This window comes from Pongo abelii, chromosome 3 (genome assembly GCF_028885655.2).
Source record: "Pongo abelii isolate AG06213 chromosome 3, NHGRI_mPonAbe1-v2.0_pri, whole genome shotgun sequence".
Classification (NCBI taxonomy): domain Eukaryota; kingdom Metazoa; phylum Chordata; class Mammalia; order Primates; family Hominidae; genus Pongo; species Pongo abelii.
This window is the reverse complement of record NC_071988.2, coordinates 47,538,698-47,559,637: the sequence shown is the minus strand read 5'-3', so window position 1 is coordinate 47,559,637 and position 20,940 is coordinate 47,538,698. Positions and strand designations below refer to the sequence as shown.

General features: G+C 40.5%; 1 protein-coding gene across 1 annotated transcript in view; it reads left to right on the top strand.

Annotated features, from left to right (window-relative positions):
* TXK (TXK tyrosine kinase) overlaps positions 1-19,254 on the top strand; it is a 68,829-nt gene extending 49,575 nt beyond the window's left edge. The window contains exons 11-15 of the mRNA XM_002814727.4: positions 5,141-5,357; positions 8,792-8,856; positions 11,175-11,293; positions 13,515-13,672; positions 17,483-19,254. Coding sequence (XP_002814773.3) covers positions 5,141-5,357; positions 8,792-8,856; positions 11,175-11,293; positions 13,515-13,672; positions 17,483-17,551 — 628 coding nt within the window. The 3' untranslated portion in view covers positions 17,552-19,254. The remainder of the gene's footprint in view (positions 1-5,140; positions 5,358-8,791; positions 8,857-11,174; positions 11,294-13,514; positions 13,673-17,482) is intronic.
* The last annotated feature ends 1,686 nt before the right edge of the window (positions 19,255-20,940 follow it).

Here is a 20,940-nt window from a genome sequence, read left to right as displayed (position 1 = left end):
AAAGGGCATCCTCCAATGGCCAAAAAGAGTTAATGGTTTTTTAAGGATAAAAAGGTATTTGCTTTCAGAGGACATAAGGGTCCAGAGCTTTAAAAGAAGTGGCTCTTTGTAGACTGTTGGACACAACTCTTCTGTGATTTCCTGGGACAGCATTTTGACTCAGTTGAACCCATTTCTGTGGCTCATTAACTGTAACAACCTGAGCGGGACCAGGACAGGCCAATAATTTGACCATAGTTCAAATTAACATTCTTTAAATATTTGTTCAACATTTATTTAGAAGAACAGCAATGCTGCGAAGAAGAAAAACTCCAGATGGCATTATTTAGATTCTGCTCTGTTTTCCAGAGAAATTTAGTTCTGACCCACACTTGCAGACTCCAACTAGAAAAACAAACAAACAAACAAAAAACAAGCAAACAATAATCAGAGGCAATTAACTGGACCCATTCTCGATTAACTGGACCTATTCTCTTTCGAAGGCAGAGCAAGTATATCCCTTGGGGCTCTCAACCCATACCCCAAGGGTCCTATCAAAATATCCTTTCCATTCACTTACAATAGAATGAATTCCAAGGGAAGTTGTTACAAACACAATTTCCCAGTGACACCAACTTCCCAATGATGTTTTTGTGTCCCTAGGTGCCCCAGGAACCTATCTCTATCTGCCTTTGCTTCCTGTAGCTATCTGCACCCTACCATGGTTTTTCTATACCTAAAGGACAAAAATTGTATTCCTGTGTTGGATTAAATAGGCATAATAAAAAAAGAATGAATGGGAGACAAGTGATTCAGGGAGAGTTAAAAACATATTTGAATATCTATCAAACAAGAAAGAATTGAAGATGTTTAATGTCATAATGAGAGAATTCTTGAAAGGTACAAGCCTGATTGGGCATTTGAGGTCAGGATCTTTGAGGACAATATTTCCCCTGATTCATTTTGGGAGGCCAATGTGGGAGGATCACTTGAGCCTAGGAGTTTGAAACCAACCTAGGTAACATGGCGAAACCCTGTCTCTACAAAAAAATAAAAAAACTAGCCAGGCATGGTAGTGAGCACCTGTAGTCCCAGCTACTCAGGAGGCTGAGGTGGGAGGATCAATTGAGCTCAGCAAGTTGAGGCTAGAGTGAGCCATGATGGCACCACTGCACTCCAGCCTGAGTGACAGAGTGAGACCCTATCATACACACACACACACAAATCCCTGATTTCTAAAAAAGTGAGGCAGAAAATCTTCCATTCTAACATCCTATTGCAAATACATTTATTTTTAAAATAGTTGACATGCATTGACATACTATCTACCAAGTACATACAGCTTTGCACATATTAGCTCATTTCTGTGTGTGGTTTAAATATTACCTCTTTCAGGAGGTCTCCTCTGGCTACTCTGTTTAAGCAGGCATACCCACTGCCAAATGCTCTCTGTTGTATCGCCTTGTGTTAGTTCCATCAAAGTACTTGTCATACTCTGAAGCTTAATGTGTAGTTGTTTTATTTCTCTCCCACTAGCATGCAAGCTCTCTAATAATATGACCTTTTATTTGTTTCTCCTGTTAAACCTGGTGAGTGTTAAAAGGATGAATAGCATGTAGTTGGTGCTTAAAAAACATTTATGGATTATTGAATGAGTTAATGAATCTGCACCACAACTCCAAGAGGTAGCTTCTATTAAGATCCCAACTTTATAGATAAGACAGAGAACATTTAGAAGGCTTATTATAAACCAAAATGTATCTGAGACAAGTCTCAATTAATTTAAGAGTTTACTTGGCCAAGGTTAAGGACATGCCCATGACAGCCTCAGGAGGTCCTGATGATATGTGCCCAAGGTGATCGGCCGACAAAATGTAAAAATAGTTTTACACATTTTAGGAAGACGTAAGACATCAATCCATCCATGTAAGATGTACATTGGTTTGGTCTGGAAAGGCAGGACAACAGGGAGTGGTGAAACAGGAGAGTTTTCTGGTCCCCACTTGCAGGACATGCAACAGAGGTGTGGCTCTCTGTTCAGCCACCATGACCTTTTACAGGATGGGGAGCATGCAGATGAGCAGGTGCAGGAATCAGGGTGAGTGCTTTTGGGCTCTAGCACAACAGCAGCATCTAGGGGTGGGTGTCTGCAACTCCCAAAGCCCAAGTGGGTCTGCGTTGTAGTGTGCTCTTTTAGCCTTGTGATCCACAGATGGCTTAAGGGTTAACCAGCTCAGTGAACCCTCTGCCTTTTTGCAAGGGCAGGGGGCCAGTATGACAGCTTTCTGTATCTCAAGCTCTTGTCCAGTGTCCTGGAAGATCAGGTCACACACAAACTTGAAGGATGCATGTGTGGTTTTATTGAGTGTTGGAGGTGGCTCTCAGCAGGATGGATGGGAAGCTGGACAGGGGATGATGGGGTGGGAAGATGATCTTCCCCTGGAGTTTGGCCATCCAACAGCCGATTCTCTGACAGGTCCAGCCAAACTCCTCCTGACGTTCCTTCTTTCCTCCCCTTCTCTGCTGTACTATTCTGCTGTTTGTCTATTCATCTCCTCATCTGCTTCTGGACCTGGAGTTTGAGATTTATATAGGTACAGGATAGGGGGTATGGTGGGCCAAAAAGCAACTTTCGGGGCACAAAAACAGGAATGGCTGTTCTCACTTAAGGCCATAGGTATCTAGGCTTGAGGGTGAGGACTTTCCTGGGGAAACTGTCGTCTTCTACCCAGTATTTCCCTGTCTCCTGTCCATATCAGTGAGGGCTTCCAAGTCATAGGCAGATTCAAAGATTTTCTGATTGACAGTTGGTTGAGTTATTATCCAAAGAACTTGAATCAATGGAAAGGAATGTCTGGGTTACTATAAAGAGTTATGGAGACCAATGCAGATGGTCTGTGTTTATTATGCAGATGAAACTTCCAGGTAGAAGGTTTCAGGGAAAATAGATTGTAAATGTTTCTTAGTAGACTTAAAGAGTCTGTTCTATCAGTCTCAGTGTCTGTGTTGATGTTAATGGTTATGAGGCATGTCCAACTCCCTCTTCCCATTGTGGCCTGAACTAGTTTTACAGGTTAACTTTGGAATGCCCTTGGTTAAAAGGAGGAGTCCATTCAGATGGTTAGGGGCTTAGAATTTTATTTTTGGTTTACATTATGTAATTTGCCTGTAGTCCCACAACAAAACATTGTTAGAGCTTCTAATTGAAATCAAAACTGAACTATCTGGGTACAAAAACCGTGATCTTAATGAACATAATTATCAATAAATTCTTGGAAAACTAATATATGTCAGAAGGCAAGAGATGGAAAGAGAAGAATTGTTTCAGGATACATTTTTGAGATAAAGTCATCAAGACTTGCTGATAAATTGAATGTGGCAGGTAGTTGGAAGAAACCAAAGGAACAAAGATGATGCTAAGGTTTTGATGTACGTTATTATATCAGGCGAAGGATGGCGCTATTTACAAAGATGGGGGAAGACCAAACAGGTTTAGGGGGAAAAATCAAGAATTCTGCTTTGGACATGTTGGATTTGAGAAGCCTGTTATTTATTAGGTGTGATGAAGTGTTGAGGTCAATATATAAGTCTGGGGTTCAGGAAAAAGGTCAGAGTGGAGGGTATTAACTTGAGAGTGATCAAAATGATATGATGATATTTAAAACCCTGAAACTTAATGTGATTACTTAGGGAAAGAGAATGATTAGAAAAGGAGAACCGGAGAAGCCTGCAAAGGGTCTTAAAATATTTAAATAACAAATTTAAATAAATTTAAATGTGTTTGCCCTATGATGAATCCCACATACTTATCTAAACTGAGAAATAATGTGTATTAAGAAGTCCTAGAGTTATAACAAACAAGAATGTAGATTTTCCATTTGCATCTTTCTATGCTTGTGAGAAATATTTGTCATATTTGTTAGACTGAATCACATGCGAGAGTTTGTTTTTGCCTGATTTCTGATAAGGGTTTGCCTTATTTCTGTTAGATTTTTACCAGTGATCTTGATAAGGAAATGCAGTAACGTTTCAATTCTCAAATGCTTCCATGTGGGTATCAACTTGGTGGATTTCCTGTGGCAAATTAATATTTCATCTCAAGACTTGCTTTTCTGCACTTACTCTATATACATGTAAACTGCATCCCTTAACTGAAAGTACACTTTATGAATTCAAAAAGTAAAAGACAAAATATATATAATGTATATATATCTCCAAATTAAGATAATGTTAAGTTCTATGAATGCCTCTCTTCCTCATTAACTGGAGTGTTTTCACAAGCTAATTTTATGGTAATGAGTCAAAAATCGTTCATATACATTGTGTTAAGGTACACAGTCTTCCCAAGTCACTGATTTTATTTTACCTTTATGAATGAAAAGAAGCAATAACTTTTCAAGGTACGTTTGACACAAGGTACATCTTCTAAAATTATAAGCATTAATTTGAGTATTATTTTCCATGATGACTAATTGGCATAAAAGTCTTTTAGAGATTGAATATAATATTCCACACACACGCGCACAAAACCAATAAACTTTTGAAGTCTAGATAACTAAAAAGTTCTGGGTATGTTTTAATAGGCAACTTTCAAGGCTTGTGTGTGTGTGTGTGTGTGTGTGTGTGTGTGATTACTAAATACACTGCAAGTTTTCATGCTGGTAAATGTCTTTTAGTTTCCAACTTTATCTACAAATTTCCTTTTAAAGAACTTCATGCTTTAGAATTTAATTTTTGTTTTCTTTTTTAGTCACTCTTTCCTCCCTCTTGTCTGTCCAGAATTTTTCATCTGGACAGCTGCAGGTAGGAAAGTTGGAATTCAAAGAACAGGAAAGGAAATCTGCTTGACGTAGCAAGGATAAACAGTGATGAAGAAACAAAAGGATTATAAAATGAAGAGGAGAAAAATAAAATGCTTACACGTAGAATATAGGGCATGTAATATTCTGTCTCAACTCTTGACCCCACTTAAACTCTTGACCCCACATTCTCAGTGCATTAAGTGGCAAGGAAACTGCACTACTTTCTCTGTGTTTGGGTTGATTTTTATCTTATCTTGGTAATGAGAGTGATAAATAGATGGTAAATACTACCAGTTGTGTTCAAACATTTAAAAATGCAAACACAATTCTGCTCACTGGTGTATGTTTTTCTTCACCAGGAAATTATCTCATTCAAAGCTAGTGCAACTTTATGGGGTCTGTATACAGCGGAAGCCCCTTTACATTGTGACAGAGTTCATGGAAAATGGCTGCCTGCTTAACTATCTCAGGGAGAATAAAGGAAAGCTCAGGAAGGAAATGCTACTGAGTGTATGCCAGGATATATGTGAAGGAATGGAATATCTGGAGAGGAATGGCTATATTCATAGGGATTTGGTAAGTATGGTGCAAATTTACTTTTTTTTAATGTATCATACCTATATTCAGAAGGATGTGACAATTACTTTCAATACTTTGAATAATATGTCCTTGATTTAATTTTTAAACATTTACCTATTCATGCAATTTGTTGTAAAATGTAACTTTGTTTTCAATTGTCCATTGATGCTGTAGCTGTAAAGGCCCAATGGGTTCACCTTGCCTGCTGCCTAGACAGAGCCGATTTATCAGGACAGAGGAATTGCGATAGAGAAAGAGCAATTCACACAGAACCGGCTGTGCAGGAGACTGGAGTTTTATTATTACTCAAATCAGTCTCCCCGAGCATATGGGGATCAGAGTTTTTAAGGACAACTTGGTGGGTGGGGGGAAGCCAGTAAGCCAGGAGAGCTGATTGGTTAGGTAGGAGATGAAACCATTGGAAGTTGAAGCTGTCCTCATGCTGAGTCAGTTCCTGGGTGGGGGACAGAAGATCAGGTGAGCCAGTTAATCGATCTGGGTGGTGCTACCTGATCCATCAAGTGCAGGGTCTGCAAAATATCTCAAGCAGTGATCTTAGGAGCAGTTTAAGGAGAGTCAGAATCTTGTAGCCTCCAGCTGTCTGACTCCTAAACCATAATTTCTAATCTTGTGGCTAATTTATCTGTCCTACAAAGGAAGTCTAGTCCCCAGGCAAGAGGGAGGTTTGTTTTTGGAAAGGGCTGTTATCATCTTCGTTTTAAACTATAAACTATAAATTCCTCCCAAAGTTAGTTTAGCCTATGCCCAGGAATGAACAAGGACAGCTTGGAGGTTAGAAGCAAGATGGAGTCATAATTTTGCAAAGGAGATTTCATAGCCAAGTAAGGCTTTACTCTAAATATGCCTTGAACTAATTAACCACCTAACCTATCATGTGACTAAAACTGATTTCCTTTCCTTTCCATTCTCCCTTCTTCCTTCTCTTCCTTCTTCTTTCTTTCCTTCCACCTTTCTCTCTTTCAACCCATAATCAAACATGTATCGAGTGCCTAGTATATGCCAAGCATTCTGCTAAGCACTGGAGATACAACAGTGAAGAACAAGTTCCAGTTTTAGTCTCCACTTTATATAAAGAATGTCACCTAGGGGCATAACTGCTCCTGATGTGGAGGTAGTTTGGTCCTAACAGGATTGCAAGAGCACTACTGGCATTATTGAAGAGACTAGGAATGCTAAATTATTTTTTTCTGTAATGCTCAGAACATTTCTATTTAAATAAATGATTGTCTTGCCCCAAACCATATGCTAACAGCACTGCTTCCCTGCATTGCTACCTCCCCTTGAGTAACACTTTCTGTCCATTCCACATTTATTCGTGATAATCACACTATTCCCTTGATGTCCTTATGTTCTTCCATGTCTCATTTCTAAATCTAAAAATTAACTCAAATGAGAATTGGAGAAATCTATGAGAAATCCCTGATATCGCCCCTTGGAAGTAATTCTGTGCTTCCACCACACATGATCAAAGTGATCATATTACTCACTGTTCAGGCTGCAGTATTTTGGGGACAAAAAGAGAACATAGTTACATTGGCCCCAGCACACCTTGGGAAGTATGCTTATCCCACCCATGGCTTGGAACACTCAGGGCATTTGCTATTTACTGCTTCACCCAATAGTTAATTATTTACGTCGTTTATACAAATACTAGAGTCTATCTTATGAGACTTAGAGTCTTTGAGATCAAGGCCTAGATATCTGAGATGCCACGCAGTGATTAAGAACACAGGTTGCAGTCATTCTCAAACTGCAAACTTTGGTGTGCATTACAATTACTTGGAAGCTTTTAGAAAAATCGCAATAGCCAGGCCATACCCCAGGCCAATTAAATCAGAATCTCTGTGGCTGAAACCCAGCCATCAATATTTTTTGAAAATTCCCCTGATGAGCCTCATATGAAGTTGAGGTTGAGAATGACTGCTCTAGAGCCAGGCTAGCTGGGTTGAAATATTGTCTCTGTTTTTTACTAGCTGTGAGACCTTGGGCAAGCTGGTTAACCAGTAAAGTGGTATTAATTATAGCACCTTCCTCATATGGGTTTGTTGGAAGAATTACATGAATTAATAAACAGTGTCTAGCATGTAGAGGAGCTCAGCAATGCTAACTATTGCTATTACAGAGATAGATCATTAAAAAAAAATCCCTAAAGGCACATTCCCCAGTATCCAGCACCTAGGAGAAATGAGCACATTTTTGAGTGGATGAATACAGTATAAACTCCACCTAGCTCACTTTCCTAGTCTCTGCAGGTTTGTCTTTCCAGATAACAACGGGATGACAAGTTCTGGTCATTTTATTTGCTCCAAATGGCTTCTCACAGGCCCTCCTATTCCTGTTTTTTTTCCTTGTTTGCTCATTTTCTTTTGTGTTCTATTTTATCTCCCTATATGCTACTTAAAATATGTCCGTGAACAATGAGTCTTTTCCCTGTCAAGAACTTTTCTTGTGGTTTGGTCATTGCTAGGACTTGCTGGCATCTTCTAAACTGGTTCCTTGTGATTTATTATTTCAAGTTTCTTGCTTTTGTTGCTTGACTGATTGAACCACAAATTAGCTGAAAAGGGGAAAATTCTATCAAATAGTTTATCTAGTTTACGTACATGAGGCTAAATAATCAAATCAATGATTTTCTGGATTAAGTTGCTGAAAATGAATTGCTTTGGCATCAGACATATTGTTTCTACATAGCATTATATTCAGTTCATTGTGATAATTTTAAGAAATATGAAATTATCACTGTAAATAGTTATCTTTAGTGCAATATGTTTTAAACTATATTTTCTTAATTTTTATTACGTATTAGAGATCCCAAAGATATAAAATGACTATGCCTTATCTGTTATGTATTTTGGGCTTTCCTATAAAGATGTTAAAAAATATACACTATTTTTATGCCAAGATTCATAGTTGTATCATCTTTCAGATTGAATTAATCCTGAGGGCAGGCTGGGCATGGTGGCTCACTCCTGTAATCCCAGCACTTTGGGAAGCCAAGGTGGGTGGGTCATTTGAGGCCAGGAGTTCAAGACCAGCGTGGGCAGCATGGCGAAACCCCATCTCTACCAAAAATAGAAAAATTAGCTGGGTGTGGTGATGTGTGCCTGTAGTACCAGCTACTTAAGAGGCTAAGGTGGGAGGATGGTTTGACCCCAGGAAGGGAAAGTTGCAGTGAGCCAACATGGTGCCATTGCACTCCAGCCTGGGCAACAGAGCCAGATCCTGTCTCAAAAAAAAAAAGTGAAGGCAAACTATTGAATCTATACCATTGATGGATATCACCATAAAAATGACTTGGCTGTCCACACAGAGAAGTAGTGTGGGGTCCAAATAACCTAAGGAAGAGGAGACGAAAAACTCTTGAAATAAAAGCTTGTATTCAAACTTGGATTCTTTTCTTCTTTCCATAGGCGGCAAGGAATTGTTTGGTCAGTTCAACATGCATAGTAAAAATTTCGGACTTTGGAATGACAAGGTACATGCTATGTATATATATGTATTTTGTTGGTTTGTTTACTCATAAGAGGGAATCTTACATTTGTTTACTGATAAACTGAAGATGCTGCAGGCTGTGTTTTTATCTTCCTAGGTTGTAGGCCTGGTTGTATGGCCTACTGGCTCACTTTGAATTTTGGGACATGTACCAATTTTAGCTGTGAGGTAAATGTTTACTGTGGGCTATTCTTCTCATCTTTTAACAAAACTATGGTATATCTTAAAATTAAAAAAGGAATTTCTTGATCCACTGAGAAACGTGAAGAAAAAAGCATTCCTGATATACATATGTTTGTGGAAGAAAAAGAAAGAAATTTATTTGCTCAGCTCTGATTTTTCTATGTCCTCACCAAACATTTCTATTATTAAGTATAGTAGTTGACTTTAAGTCTACAATTCAAGAGTGTGAAAAATTTAACCATATTTTTCTACAACTCAATATAGTTTAAATTTTGAGCATCCTTTTTTGGGGTGGTGCTAGAAATATAATCACAGGGAATTTGGGGTTTCTCTCTAGCTTCCCTAAGCTTCAAAGTCCAAGTTCTTGTGTCTCGTGGGGCTATAGTACTGATAGGGAGGTGGCTTACTGGTCCTTTTGTTATCGGTGTGCATGGCATCATTGCAGCCACCATCCTCCGGTCTTGTCTTTGGCTGGCCATTCAAACAGGTAGCTGCTAACACATACTGAATTTTTTCTGCAAGATTCATTCAGAACTGGCATTTTTTTTTTCGACAGAGTCTTGCTCTGTCACCCAGGCTGGAGTGCAGTGGTGCTCTCTCGGCTCACTGCAGCCTCGACCTCCCAGGCTCAAGCTATCCTCCTGCCTCAGCCCCCCGAGTAGCTGGAACTACAGTTACATGCCACCATGCCCAGCTAATTTTTTATTTTTGGTACAGACAGGGTTTCACCATGTGGCCAGGCTGGTTTTGAACTCCTGACATCAAATATCCACCCACCTCACCTCCCAAAGTGCTGTGATTACAGGTGTGAGCAGTCTCACCTGGCCGGCATTCTTTATGATTACAAAATTCCATGGTGTGATCTCAGATCTCATTTACCTAGGCACATCCACAGCCATTTGTTCATTGGCATCTTTCTGCCTTTCCGAGGGCTGTACCTGGGGAAAAGAGCACCGGTTCTGTGTCACTTTTAAATCCCACCAACCTAATGTGGGAGTAGGAGTTTCTTTCCTAAAGCACTTGGGCAGCCCTTTAGGGTACAAGATACAGGACCCTAACCCACTGATCTACTAATGTCTAGTACCCCCCTTTTCTTTCCCTTCTATTTCCCCCATTCCTCTAGCTCAGGGGATCTTTTTCTAGATAGTGGTGGTAATAGGGGTGGTGGTAGTGAGATCTCACTCCTGTTCATGGCCAATTTTCCAAGATATTTTGTTAATAACTCAATCTTTCTTCTCTGAAGAGCTTAGACTTGAAAAATTCGAAGTCTATAAACAATGGCTTTTCTCTCTTTGTTTTCTGTTAGTCATTCTTTACCTAAGTAGAATGACCTCTGACTCAATAAAGTGCTGACAGGTGGAGGGAGGTAGTGTATATAAAAAAAAAGTGAGAGTGTAGGGGCAGCATTAATAAACACTGTGAAAAACTATATTGTATATTTAAGGGACAACAAGCACAAGTTTATTTTTGTCTCTTCTCCTCAGTTTCTCACATTTGGACATCCCTGCGTACAATTCTCAAAAAAGAGAGAGGGTTCAACTTGTTATTTTTTTAAGGAGATGGTAGTTATTCTTGATTTCTTTCCATATAGGGCCACTCTAATGCATTAGGGATTTGTCATATCAGAAGCATTATGTTCATATACTTTTACTTTCCCCCCTTCTCTATGCCCCACATAAAAACATGCACATGGAAGAAAATTCGACATCCAACTTTGAATCATTCATTTCCATTTTAAGAAGAGTGGTCTTTGTTTTCCCCACCCCTGGGAAGAGTGGTCTTTTATTTCCTTCTTATAATCTTGGTTGTTGGAGCCTTTAGCATGCTTCTTTGTAGAGTTAAGAATTTACCATAATTAACATAAACAGTGAGCCACGTTTGGAACTGAAGCAGCATTATGATTTTCAGAGGTCCACATAAAACAAACACAGTTGAGACTTGGTTTGGGGAGGAAACATTATCAGGGACACTTTCACACTCTACTAACAAGAAGGCGTCCACAACCTTTCTGGGGTAAAATACTTCGTCTTTTAGCAACTTAGAGTTAACTAAAGGGATTTGAAGTAAATAGAGCTTGGAGGTAATTAACACAATGTGCTTTGAATCTGATAACCTTAGGTACGTTTTGGATGATGAGTATGTCAGTTCTTTTGGAGCCAAGTTCCCAATCAAGTGGTCCCCTCCTGAAGTTTTTCTTTTCAATAAGTACAGCAGTAAATCTGATGTCTGGTCATTTGGTGAGTGCCTCTGATGTTCACTTGCTGGAGCTTGATTTAATAAAATGGGCAATATGTTATTTTTAACTTTGATTTCCTAATTGATGTAGCATTTTTTTTAAAAGTCTTCTTGTAATTGTGCTTCCTTCTATTTGTTCTAACCACATCCCAACTGTCTTTGGCAACTGGTGTCACATACCTTCTTACATAAGTCTGCCTTTTGGATCTTTTCCTTCCTCCATGGGCACTCACTGTAAAACCATAACAAAGAGTCTACTGATCTAGAAAACAAACTCAGATAAGTTTTCCACTCCGCAGAGGCTTGAAGGGAAAATGATCTTATGACATTGTTTAGAGTGTAATTAATAAACTTCATTGTCTAAACTGTGAAGCAGCTTGACTATTTTCCAGTTGTTCAGTTGTTAACCTGAACTTAAAACCTGAGTTTAAAAAATGGTGGCATCTCATTTACTTCCTTATCTTTAAAGTTTGTGGAATTTAGACATACGCTTCCTTGGGATCTGTGAATTGATATTCATATTGGATAATGTTCTTCATTGAGAAAGAGACACCATAGACCCATGTCCAGTGAAGTTTCAGGGTTGATTTTCAAAAAATGGTAATAAATATGCAAAACTCTATCTATCCTCTTTCACCCCAAACTTCCTGGATGCTTGTGGGTTCTGGGTCCTCAGAAGAGTGTCAGTTTTATTGTCTACAATAAGGTTAAAACTTGGCACAGTGGCTCAGGCCTACAATTCCAGCACTTTGGAAGGCTGAGGTGGGGAGGATTGTTTGAGACCAGGAGTTCAAGACTAGCCTGGGCAACCTAGAAACACTGTCTTTACAAAAAAAAAAAAAAAATTAGCCAGGTGTGGTGGAAGATACCTGTAGTCCCAGTTCCTCAGGAGGCTGAGGCAGGAGGATTGCTTGAGCCCAGGAATTTGAGGTTATAGTAAGCCAGGATCGTGCCACTGTACTCCAGCCTTGATGACAGAGCAAGACCCTGCCTCAAAAAAATTAAAACATAAATTTAAAAACATACAATAAAGTTAAGCTTGTGTCATTAATCTCATTAGCTCTCCATGGACATATGATAGTCTCAGCAGGTGACACTTGAAGCTCTGCTGAAGAGCAATTAAAGGTTGTGAGACCACATCTTAGAGACCAATGAAGAGCAATATAAGGACCTCATCAAAGGTTGCCAAACAGTTAGAACTCCCTGAATTTTACCTACTTGTCTCCCTCATTGAACAGTGAGCTCCTTAGGCACATGGATTGATCTCACACTTATAAAATCTCCAGGCCCCAGCAGAGGCCTCGCCTCTCATCAATGTCTAGTAAGTATTTGTAGAATAAGCGAATAATTAAATGAACTCAAATTGGGAGTTCTTGCAGGAGTTTCAGTAATCAATCAATCAATGATTATTGGACACCTACTTATGTACAGAGCCCCTGCTAGATATTCTGGGGCTCTGCCCATCAGTCTAATCTTTTAGCAGAAAGAAGGGGACACATGCCATTTACTGGCTGAAACTCTTGGCTAAGTAGGCAGCAGAGGCTCACATAATCCTGTCGGTTTCTATGGAATGGCAGAAAGGTTCATTGATTTCAGGATGCAGGGACATGACTGCTATTTAGAAATGAAAATGCTGGGCCGGGCGTGGTGGCTTACGCTTGTAATTCCAGCACTTTGGGAGGCTGAGGCGGTCGAATCACCTGAGGTCAGAGCTCGAGACCAGCCTGGCCAACATGGTGAAACCCCGCCTCTACTAAAAATAGAAAAATTAGCTGGGCGTGGTGGTGGGTGCCTGTAATCCCAGCTACTCGGAGGCTGAGGCAGAAGAATTGCTTGAACCCGGGAGACAGAGGTTGCAGTGAGCTGAGATCATGCCACTGCACTCCAGCCCGGGTGACAGAGCGAGACCCTGTCTCAAAAAAAGAGAAAAAAAAAAAAAAGAAAATGCTACCGGCATTTTCTCCTGATAGGGGAGGCAATCAAGACCCATGGAAAAGGAAAGGCATTGTTTTCACTTAGATTATTTTCAGGTTACAGGCCTCTTTGAAAACTAAGGTGAACATGATTTGCTTCCTTGATAGAACCGCTGTTACTCAGGATGGTTATAGCCCAAAGCCAAAGCCTGGAGCACAAAAATAATGCCTTGTAGTTTGAAATTGTTCCTTCAGTTCCCAAGCAATCATTTCTCTCTAACCCCTTGTTTTCCTGCATTTTTGTTTGCAGGAGTTTTAATGTGGGAAGTTTTTACAGAAGGAAAAATGCCTTTTGAAAATAAGTCAAATTTGCAAGTCGTGGAAGCTATTTCTAAAGGCTTCAGGCTATATCGCCCTCACCTGGCACCAATGTCCATATATGAAGTCATGTACAGCTGCTGGCATGAGGTAAGTATACGTTACTTTCCTATAAAGGTTGGCAGTCCCAGCATCCGAGAACAGACCTGATTATCACAAACATTACTTCAGAACTCTGTCATGGCAGGAAAAGGCATCTGTGTCTTGGTCATGATCCTGAGAGTCTGAAGTACTATCTCAAACTCACTACAAAGTCATGAATCCGTTTTGTTTTGAACAATGGCCTGTTATCTGAGGAATTCAGTGCATTTTCTGAGTCTTATCTGTTTGAGATTGGTTCTTGCAGGAACTCTTGGTGTTACTCAAGCCTCAGTGATTAGATGTTTTATTAGCTTTAAGAATTAATGGGCCGGGCGCAGTGGCTCATGCCTGTAATCTCAGCACTTTGGGAGGCCGAGGCAGGTGGATCACCTGAGGTCAGGAGTTTGAGACCAGCCCAGCCAACATGGTGAAACCCCGTCTCTACTAAAAATACAAAAATTAGCCGGGCATGGTGGTGCATGCCTGTAATCCCAGCTACTGGGGATGCTGAAGCCTGAAGCAGGAGAATCTTGAACCTGGGAGGCGGAGCTTGCAGTGAGCCGAGATCGCGCCACTGCACTCCAGCCTAGGCGACAGAGCGAGACTCTGTCTCAAAAAAAAAAAAAAAAGAATTAAATGATGGAGGCTGTGTGTGGTGGCTCACGCCTGTAACCCCAGCACTTTGGGAGGCCGAGGTGGCCAGATTACTTGAGGTCAGGAGTTTGAGACCAGCCTGGCCAACATGGTGAAACCCTGTCTCTACTAAAAATACAAAAATCAGCCCGGCCTGGTGGTGCATGCCTGTAATTCCAGCTACTTGGGAGGCTGAGATAGGAGAATTGCTTGAACCCAGGAGGCAGAGGCTACAGTGAGCTGAGATTGCGCCACTGCACTCCAGCCTGGACAACAGAACAAGACTCTGTCTCAAAAAAAAAATAAAATAAAATAAACAAATAAATAAAACAATTAATGGTGGAAACTAAGGGTAGAACCAGGTTTGTTAAACTTACAGGTTGAAAAAGAAAGATGGTGTTTCCATTTACTTCACTCAACTTTGCTTTGTCTTGCTTTTCCAATGCTAATAGTAATGGGTTTCATCTGTCTTCTGGCAGTCAGGACTCCTGCTACAGATTAAACTAGAATAGGAATGGAGGCAGAAAGTGTGTCAGGAACTTCCACTCAGGAAGAAATCTCTCCAGAACTTAGTTTTTCTATTTGTTGAAATGCCAAGCTTAGAAATAAAGCCAGAGGGGCTTCTTTTCCACCTCTGGGCACTGACTCAACACACCCCTGCCCTTCTCAGTGAAATTCCCTGTGATTTTGAGAGCTTTGCTCTCTTTCCAGCTGACAGTTTCAGCTGGAAATTACAGCTTGATGAGAAGTTTCCTCCTGGCTGAAAAAATAAAGCACTTGATTATCAATCCACAGACACTAGAATATTGAATATTTTAAGAGTGATGTGGTTGTTCATATTCCAAGAAGCATTACATTTATAGAGAGCCCCAATGTATGAAAATATTTTACATATATTAACTACATTACAAGGAATCTTGAAAGACATAGAAAAATGTTCAGCAAGCTGTAAGAAAAAAATGTTCAGAAAAATGTTCAGTAAGTAGTAATAAACAGCTGTTTTAGGAGCATCTTTGCAATAACAATGTAAGTAGCTCAGAAGTATATGTTGTGTATGAAATAATACACACATATGTGTGTGTGTAATATAATACTTATTGAGATGTTATAGGTAAGTGGGACTGAGACATAGAAGGAGGAAGGGAAGTGATAAATAGGATGCTGTCAGAAGGACCATGTAAATATTAGTCTCAAATTGCAGTCACAACATTGATTAATACAATGGTGTGGTTATGTTGATTTATTTGTTTGAAAAAGTTGATTTGGCCGGGTGTGGTGGCTCATGCCTGTAATCCCAGCACTTTGGGAGGCCGAGGCGGGCGAATCACGAGGTCAGGAGTTCGAGACCAGCCTGGCTAACATGGTGAAACCCTGTCTTTACTAAAAATACAAAAAAATTAGCTGGGCATGGTGGCGGGCACCTGTAATACCAGCTACTCGGGAGGCTGAGGCAGGAGAATTGTTTGAACCTGGGAGGCAGAGGTTGCAGTGAGCCAAGATCCCACCATTGCACTCCAGCCTGGGCGACAGGGCGAGACTGTCTCCAAAAAAAAAAAAAAAAAAAAGAAAAGAAAAAGTTGATTTATTTTTGAGACAGAGTCTTGCTCTGTTTCCCAGACTACAGTGCAGTGGCATAATCACAGCTCACTGCAGCCTTGACCTCCTGGGCTTACGCAATCGGCCCAGCTCAGCCTCCTGAATAGCTGGGACTACAGTGATGTGCCACCATGACCAGCTAATTTTTTAAAATTTTTTCTAGAGATGGGGGTCTCACTTTGTTGCCCAGGCCTCAAGCAGTCCTCCTGCCTTGGCCTCCCAAAGTGCTGGGATTACAGATGTGAGCCATTATGTCAGGTGCAAAAGTTGATTTTGCCTACAACTTTACCCCATGTGCTTAGGGCATTAGAGTCAAACGTGATTATGTTATCTTTGAGAGACAAATTTCAGGATTCATGCACAGATACAGGCTCCTCACAGAGCTCCAAAATTTATGCCCAGAGTCTCAATGAGGACCCTCACTTGCACTTGTGCTGTCTTCTGCTCTCTGTTTTATTGATGCTCTCTGTTTATGAGCCATGAAGAGGGGTGTCTTTCCGCTGACCCTGCTGTCAATGACACCTGTGAGAATGTGGCTACTATGAGTAGCTCTGTTTCCCACGGTTTTAAAATATGCTGACAGTGCCATCTCTTCTTCCTCATGGAATCAGAGCTAAATCACACCCCTAAGTGAAGTAGGAAAAAATGCTCCAATCCTTGGGTCCATGACCAGGGATATGGGGTCACTTATGGTGAATATCTTCCTTTAGAGTTGCTGACTCTTGAAAACTGTGCAAAGATCACAGGCTTTTAAAACTTTTTAAAATGTAAGAATATTCAGCAATCATTTTTCTATGTGTGAGAGGGACTTCCACACTCTTATTTTTCTGTTGACTGAAACTGAAAGCACAACCTGTGCCCCAAGACCTTCAAAGTCCCTCATGAAATCATGCCTTTTGCTTTCTGACTGAAATCCTCCTTTCTATAACGGCTCAGGTGTCATAGATACCCTGAACTGAGCTTGGGAGCCTGGTATGCTAGATGCCCCTTCTCCCAGCCCTTTCTTTACCTCACGCATGTCAAGTCATCCAAATATATCTCTAGGGTCGTGGTGTCCTCGAGTACTTTCTGAGATGCCGAAACGTTCTATTATCTGTGCTGCCCAATATGGCAGCCACTTCTGGCTATTGGGTTCTTGAAAAGTGGCTAGCATGACTGAATAACTGAATTTAAATATTTATATAATCTTAAGGAATTTAAATTTAAATAGCCACATGTTGCTAGTGTTTGCAGGTCTAGCCATTTTATTTTTGCAGCATTCTCTAACATTTTCATATTCACGCCTCACTCAACTGCCAATACCATGCTGTGGTATGTCAGTCAAGATATCTTTCTCTTCCTTTTTGTGAAGAGCCAGCCTGGATTCAGGTCTCTGCTAGCAAGTTCCAGAGCTGGTCTCTGAGTGATCCTTAGCCCATTTATGCCGCAGGTGGCAATTTTTTGAATTTTTGCATGAGTGAAAAATCAGACCTTGGCGATGACCTCGAGCAGTGGGATATAAATAACTCCCACATGCTTAGCGTTCCAAAAATGGAACCCTTGGCATAAGTGGGTTAAGCTGAGCTAACCACCCCCACTTCCCTTTTCCAGAAACCTGAAGGCCGCCCTACGTTTGCCGAGCTGCTGCGGGCTCTCACAGAGATTGCGGAAACCTGGTGACCGGAAACGGAATGCCAACCCAAAGAGTCATCTTGCAAAACTGTCATTTATTGTGAATATCTTCACCATATGGGGTCACTTATGGTGAATATCTTTCTTCAGAGTTGCTGACTCTTGAAAATAGTGCAAAGATCACAGCTTTTAAAAGTTTTAAAAATTTAAGAATATTCAGACAATCGTTTTTCTATGTGTGAGAGGGACTTGCACACTCCTATTTTTCTGTAAAATATTTCACATCCCAAATGTGAAGAAGTGAAAAAGGCTTTGCAGCAGTCTTCATAGTGGTGCTCTTCATGATCATAGCCCCAGGAACCCTTGAGGTTCTTCTTCACAAGACTGAGAGTGTTTCCTTCTTGAAGACGGGTGACATTCATCACTTCAGTGATCCATGCATAGAATATGAAAATAAATTCTTCCAACTCATGGGATAAAGGGGACTCCCTTGAAGAATTTCATGTTTTTGGGCTGTATAGCTCTTTACAGAAAATGCACCTTTGTAAACCACATGAATGTTAGTATTCTGGAAATGTCTTTTGTTAATATAATCTTCCCATGTTATTTAACAAATTGTTTTTGCACATATCTGATTATATTGAAAGCAGTTTTTTGCATTCGAGTTTTAAACACTGTTATAAAATGTAGCCAAAGCTCATCTTTGAACAGATCCTGGTGACATTCTATTTCCAGGAAAATCCGGAACCTGATTTTAGTTCTGTGATTTTACACTTTTTACATGTGAGATTAGACAGTTTCAGAGGCCTTATTTTGTCATACTAAGTGTCTCCTGTAATTTTCAGGAAGATGATTTGTTCTTTCCAGAAGAGGAGACAAAAGCAAGATAGCCAAATGTGACATCAAGCTCCATTGTTTTGGAAATCCAGGATTTTGAATTCGAGATGAAACAACCAGTAATCACAGTTAAATCTTAACTTTGCCTGCACTCTTTGTAGGAATGATCAGAAATTTATCTTTATCATTCTGAGTGCTTCAGGAGTACAATAGGAAGAAAGATACTGGAGAAAGCACAAGTGTAATTACCATGAAGTCTAACAACAGGAGCCCATTATTTGCGTACTGTCCCACCCTGTATCATGGTTCTCTGGGAACAAGCTTTATGATTCTCATTAGAGTTTAAATTGTTGATTATCAGTAGTTGCGACTTTTAAATTATATTTCCCCCACTCAAAGAATGGTATCTTTATATAGCAATGACATTCAATAAATGTGTATTATTTCTAATGAGAATCAGTTACAAGAAGAGACTTGATAGTTCAAGTAGTGGTCTCAGAAATGTTTGGGCCGAATGTGGTGGCTCATGCCTATAATCCCAGCACTTTGGGAGGCCGAGGTGGGAAGATAGCTTGAGCCCAGTTTGTGACCAGCCTGGGCAACAAAGTAAGATCCTGTCTCTATTAAAAAAAAAAAAAAGAAAGGAAAAGAAAAAAAAGCTAGGTATAGTGGTGCATGTACGCACGTAGTCCCAGCTACTTGGGAGGCTGAGACAGGAGCCCAGGAGGTCAAGGCTGCAGTGAGCCATGATTGTGCCACTGCACTCCAGCCTGGGTGATAGAGCAAGACCCTGTCTCAAAAACAGAAACAAGTTTGTATGAGATGCTAGGCTGTTTCTGAGACTATCACACCCCCTTTCCTATGACTCCTGTTATGGTGAGGAGAGACAGAAGGCTCTTATTACTGAGACTTCAATTCACATAACATGAATTTACATAAGATAGTCTAGCTCAAGAAGACATGAGACTACTAAACAGCAAAAGCAGATGGAAGGGAAGTCAATGTTATGACATAGGAAATAATGTAGTATCAATATATGGCTGCAGCAAGTTGCCCTTTCCAGGTTTTACTCAGCTTGGAAGTCCCCATTTCTCTCAAAAAGAAAGAAAGAAAGAAAAAACCCAGCAAAGCCAAACACTGAAAAGCTAGGACTGAGTATCGAGCACCTGCCATCACTATAGATGTACCAGGTACAGAGCAAAGAGTGACACCCAGAGGTAAATCATTCTAAGAGGGCAACAACTATGACAGTGCCTGGCACTTCTAAGAGGGTGCGGCACTTCTAAGGTGCTAGGCAGCCCTATTCCTTTTGTTTTAACAACTCGGGAAAATTTGAGGTACCAAATTAGGAACAAGAATAACTGGGGTTATGTCCTAGGTAACTAAGAGTCCAGATAATGTGTGAAGTTTGAATGTGCATGGAAAGAGATTTACCATTCTTTGTCTAACTAAACAAGAAAGTTTCTTTAAGAGGTAGTCAGCCAGACGCAATGGCTCATGCCTGTAATCCAGCACTTTGGGAGGCCGAGGCGGGTGGATCATCTGAGGTCAGGAGTTAGAGATCAGCCTGGCCAACATGGTGAAACCCTGTCTCTACTAAAAATATGAAAAGTTAGCCAGGCGTGGTGGCATGTGCCTGTAATCCCAGCTACTCGGGAGGCTGAGGCAGGAGAATTGCTTGAACCCAGGAGGTGGAAGTTGCAGTGAGCCGAGACCGTGCTACTGCCCTCTATCCTGGGCGACAGAGTGAGACTCTGTCAAAAAAAAAAGAGATAGTTATACAACTTCTCCTGGAAAGGAACTATGTTTTGCAACCAATCTTAATATTAGTTATTGATCTGAGGGTTCTCTGGGTCATTTGAGGTGAGATAGTGCAATATTTAAACAGCTCTGCATAAGAAATGAATAGGAGGTTTAGGGGTCAATTGTAGAGTCCTAAAAAGGAGAATATAGGAGGTCAACAGAGAGCGAGGAGGCTCAGAAAAATGGAAGGAATTTGGAGGCCAAGCGGAATATATAATCAGTGAAAATAACCTTTTGGCAAGAATAGATAAGGGAATTTAGTAAACTTTTTATTGAAGTGCAATACATGGTACCAACATGGTATTGGTAACATGTTTGGACTGGCAAGCAAACTGATGAGATACAATAGCATTTAGCCTACCACTAAATTTGCTTAGCTTTATAGTAGGATACAGGACAGGAAATTAAGCATGCATGATGTTTGGGTCCCTCCTCACCTGCCTAAAGAGTGTGCATGAGCTCGTGGTATGTGGATGAGGTTGTGGTATGTGGGGTTCGCCTTGATGCAAAGAAGCTTCTACCTGGGTTTCCAACCAGTCATATAGGCCTACAGTTCACAGGTCTCCCAGCCCCATGTACTGTCCCATAGATTGTAGGTTTCACAGTGCACAAAATGGATGTCTGTCCCTGATACCCAACATTCCAAATTTATCTTAATTTGGGTCATTTACAGGAAACTTGTGCTGGGATAAGACAAACCTAAAATTTCCAAGGCAGGCTTAGTTCTGGGAGAAAAATGGTACAGACCCGCTATTAACTCTTTGCTCACGCATACATAAAGAAAACTACACAAATCA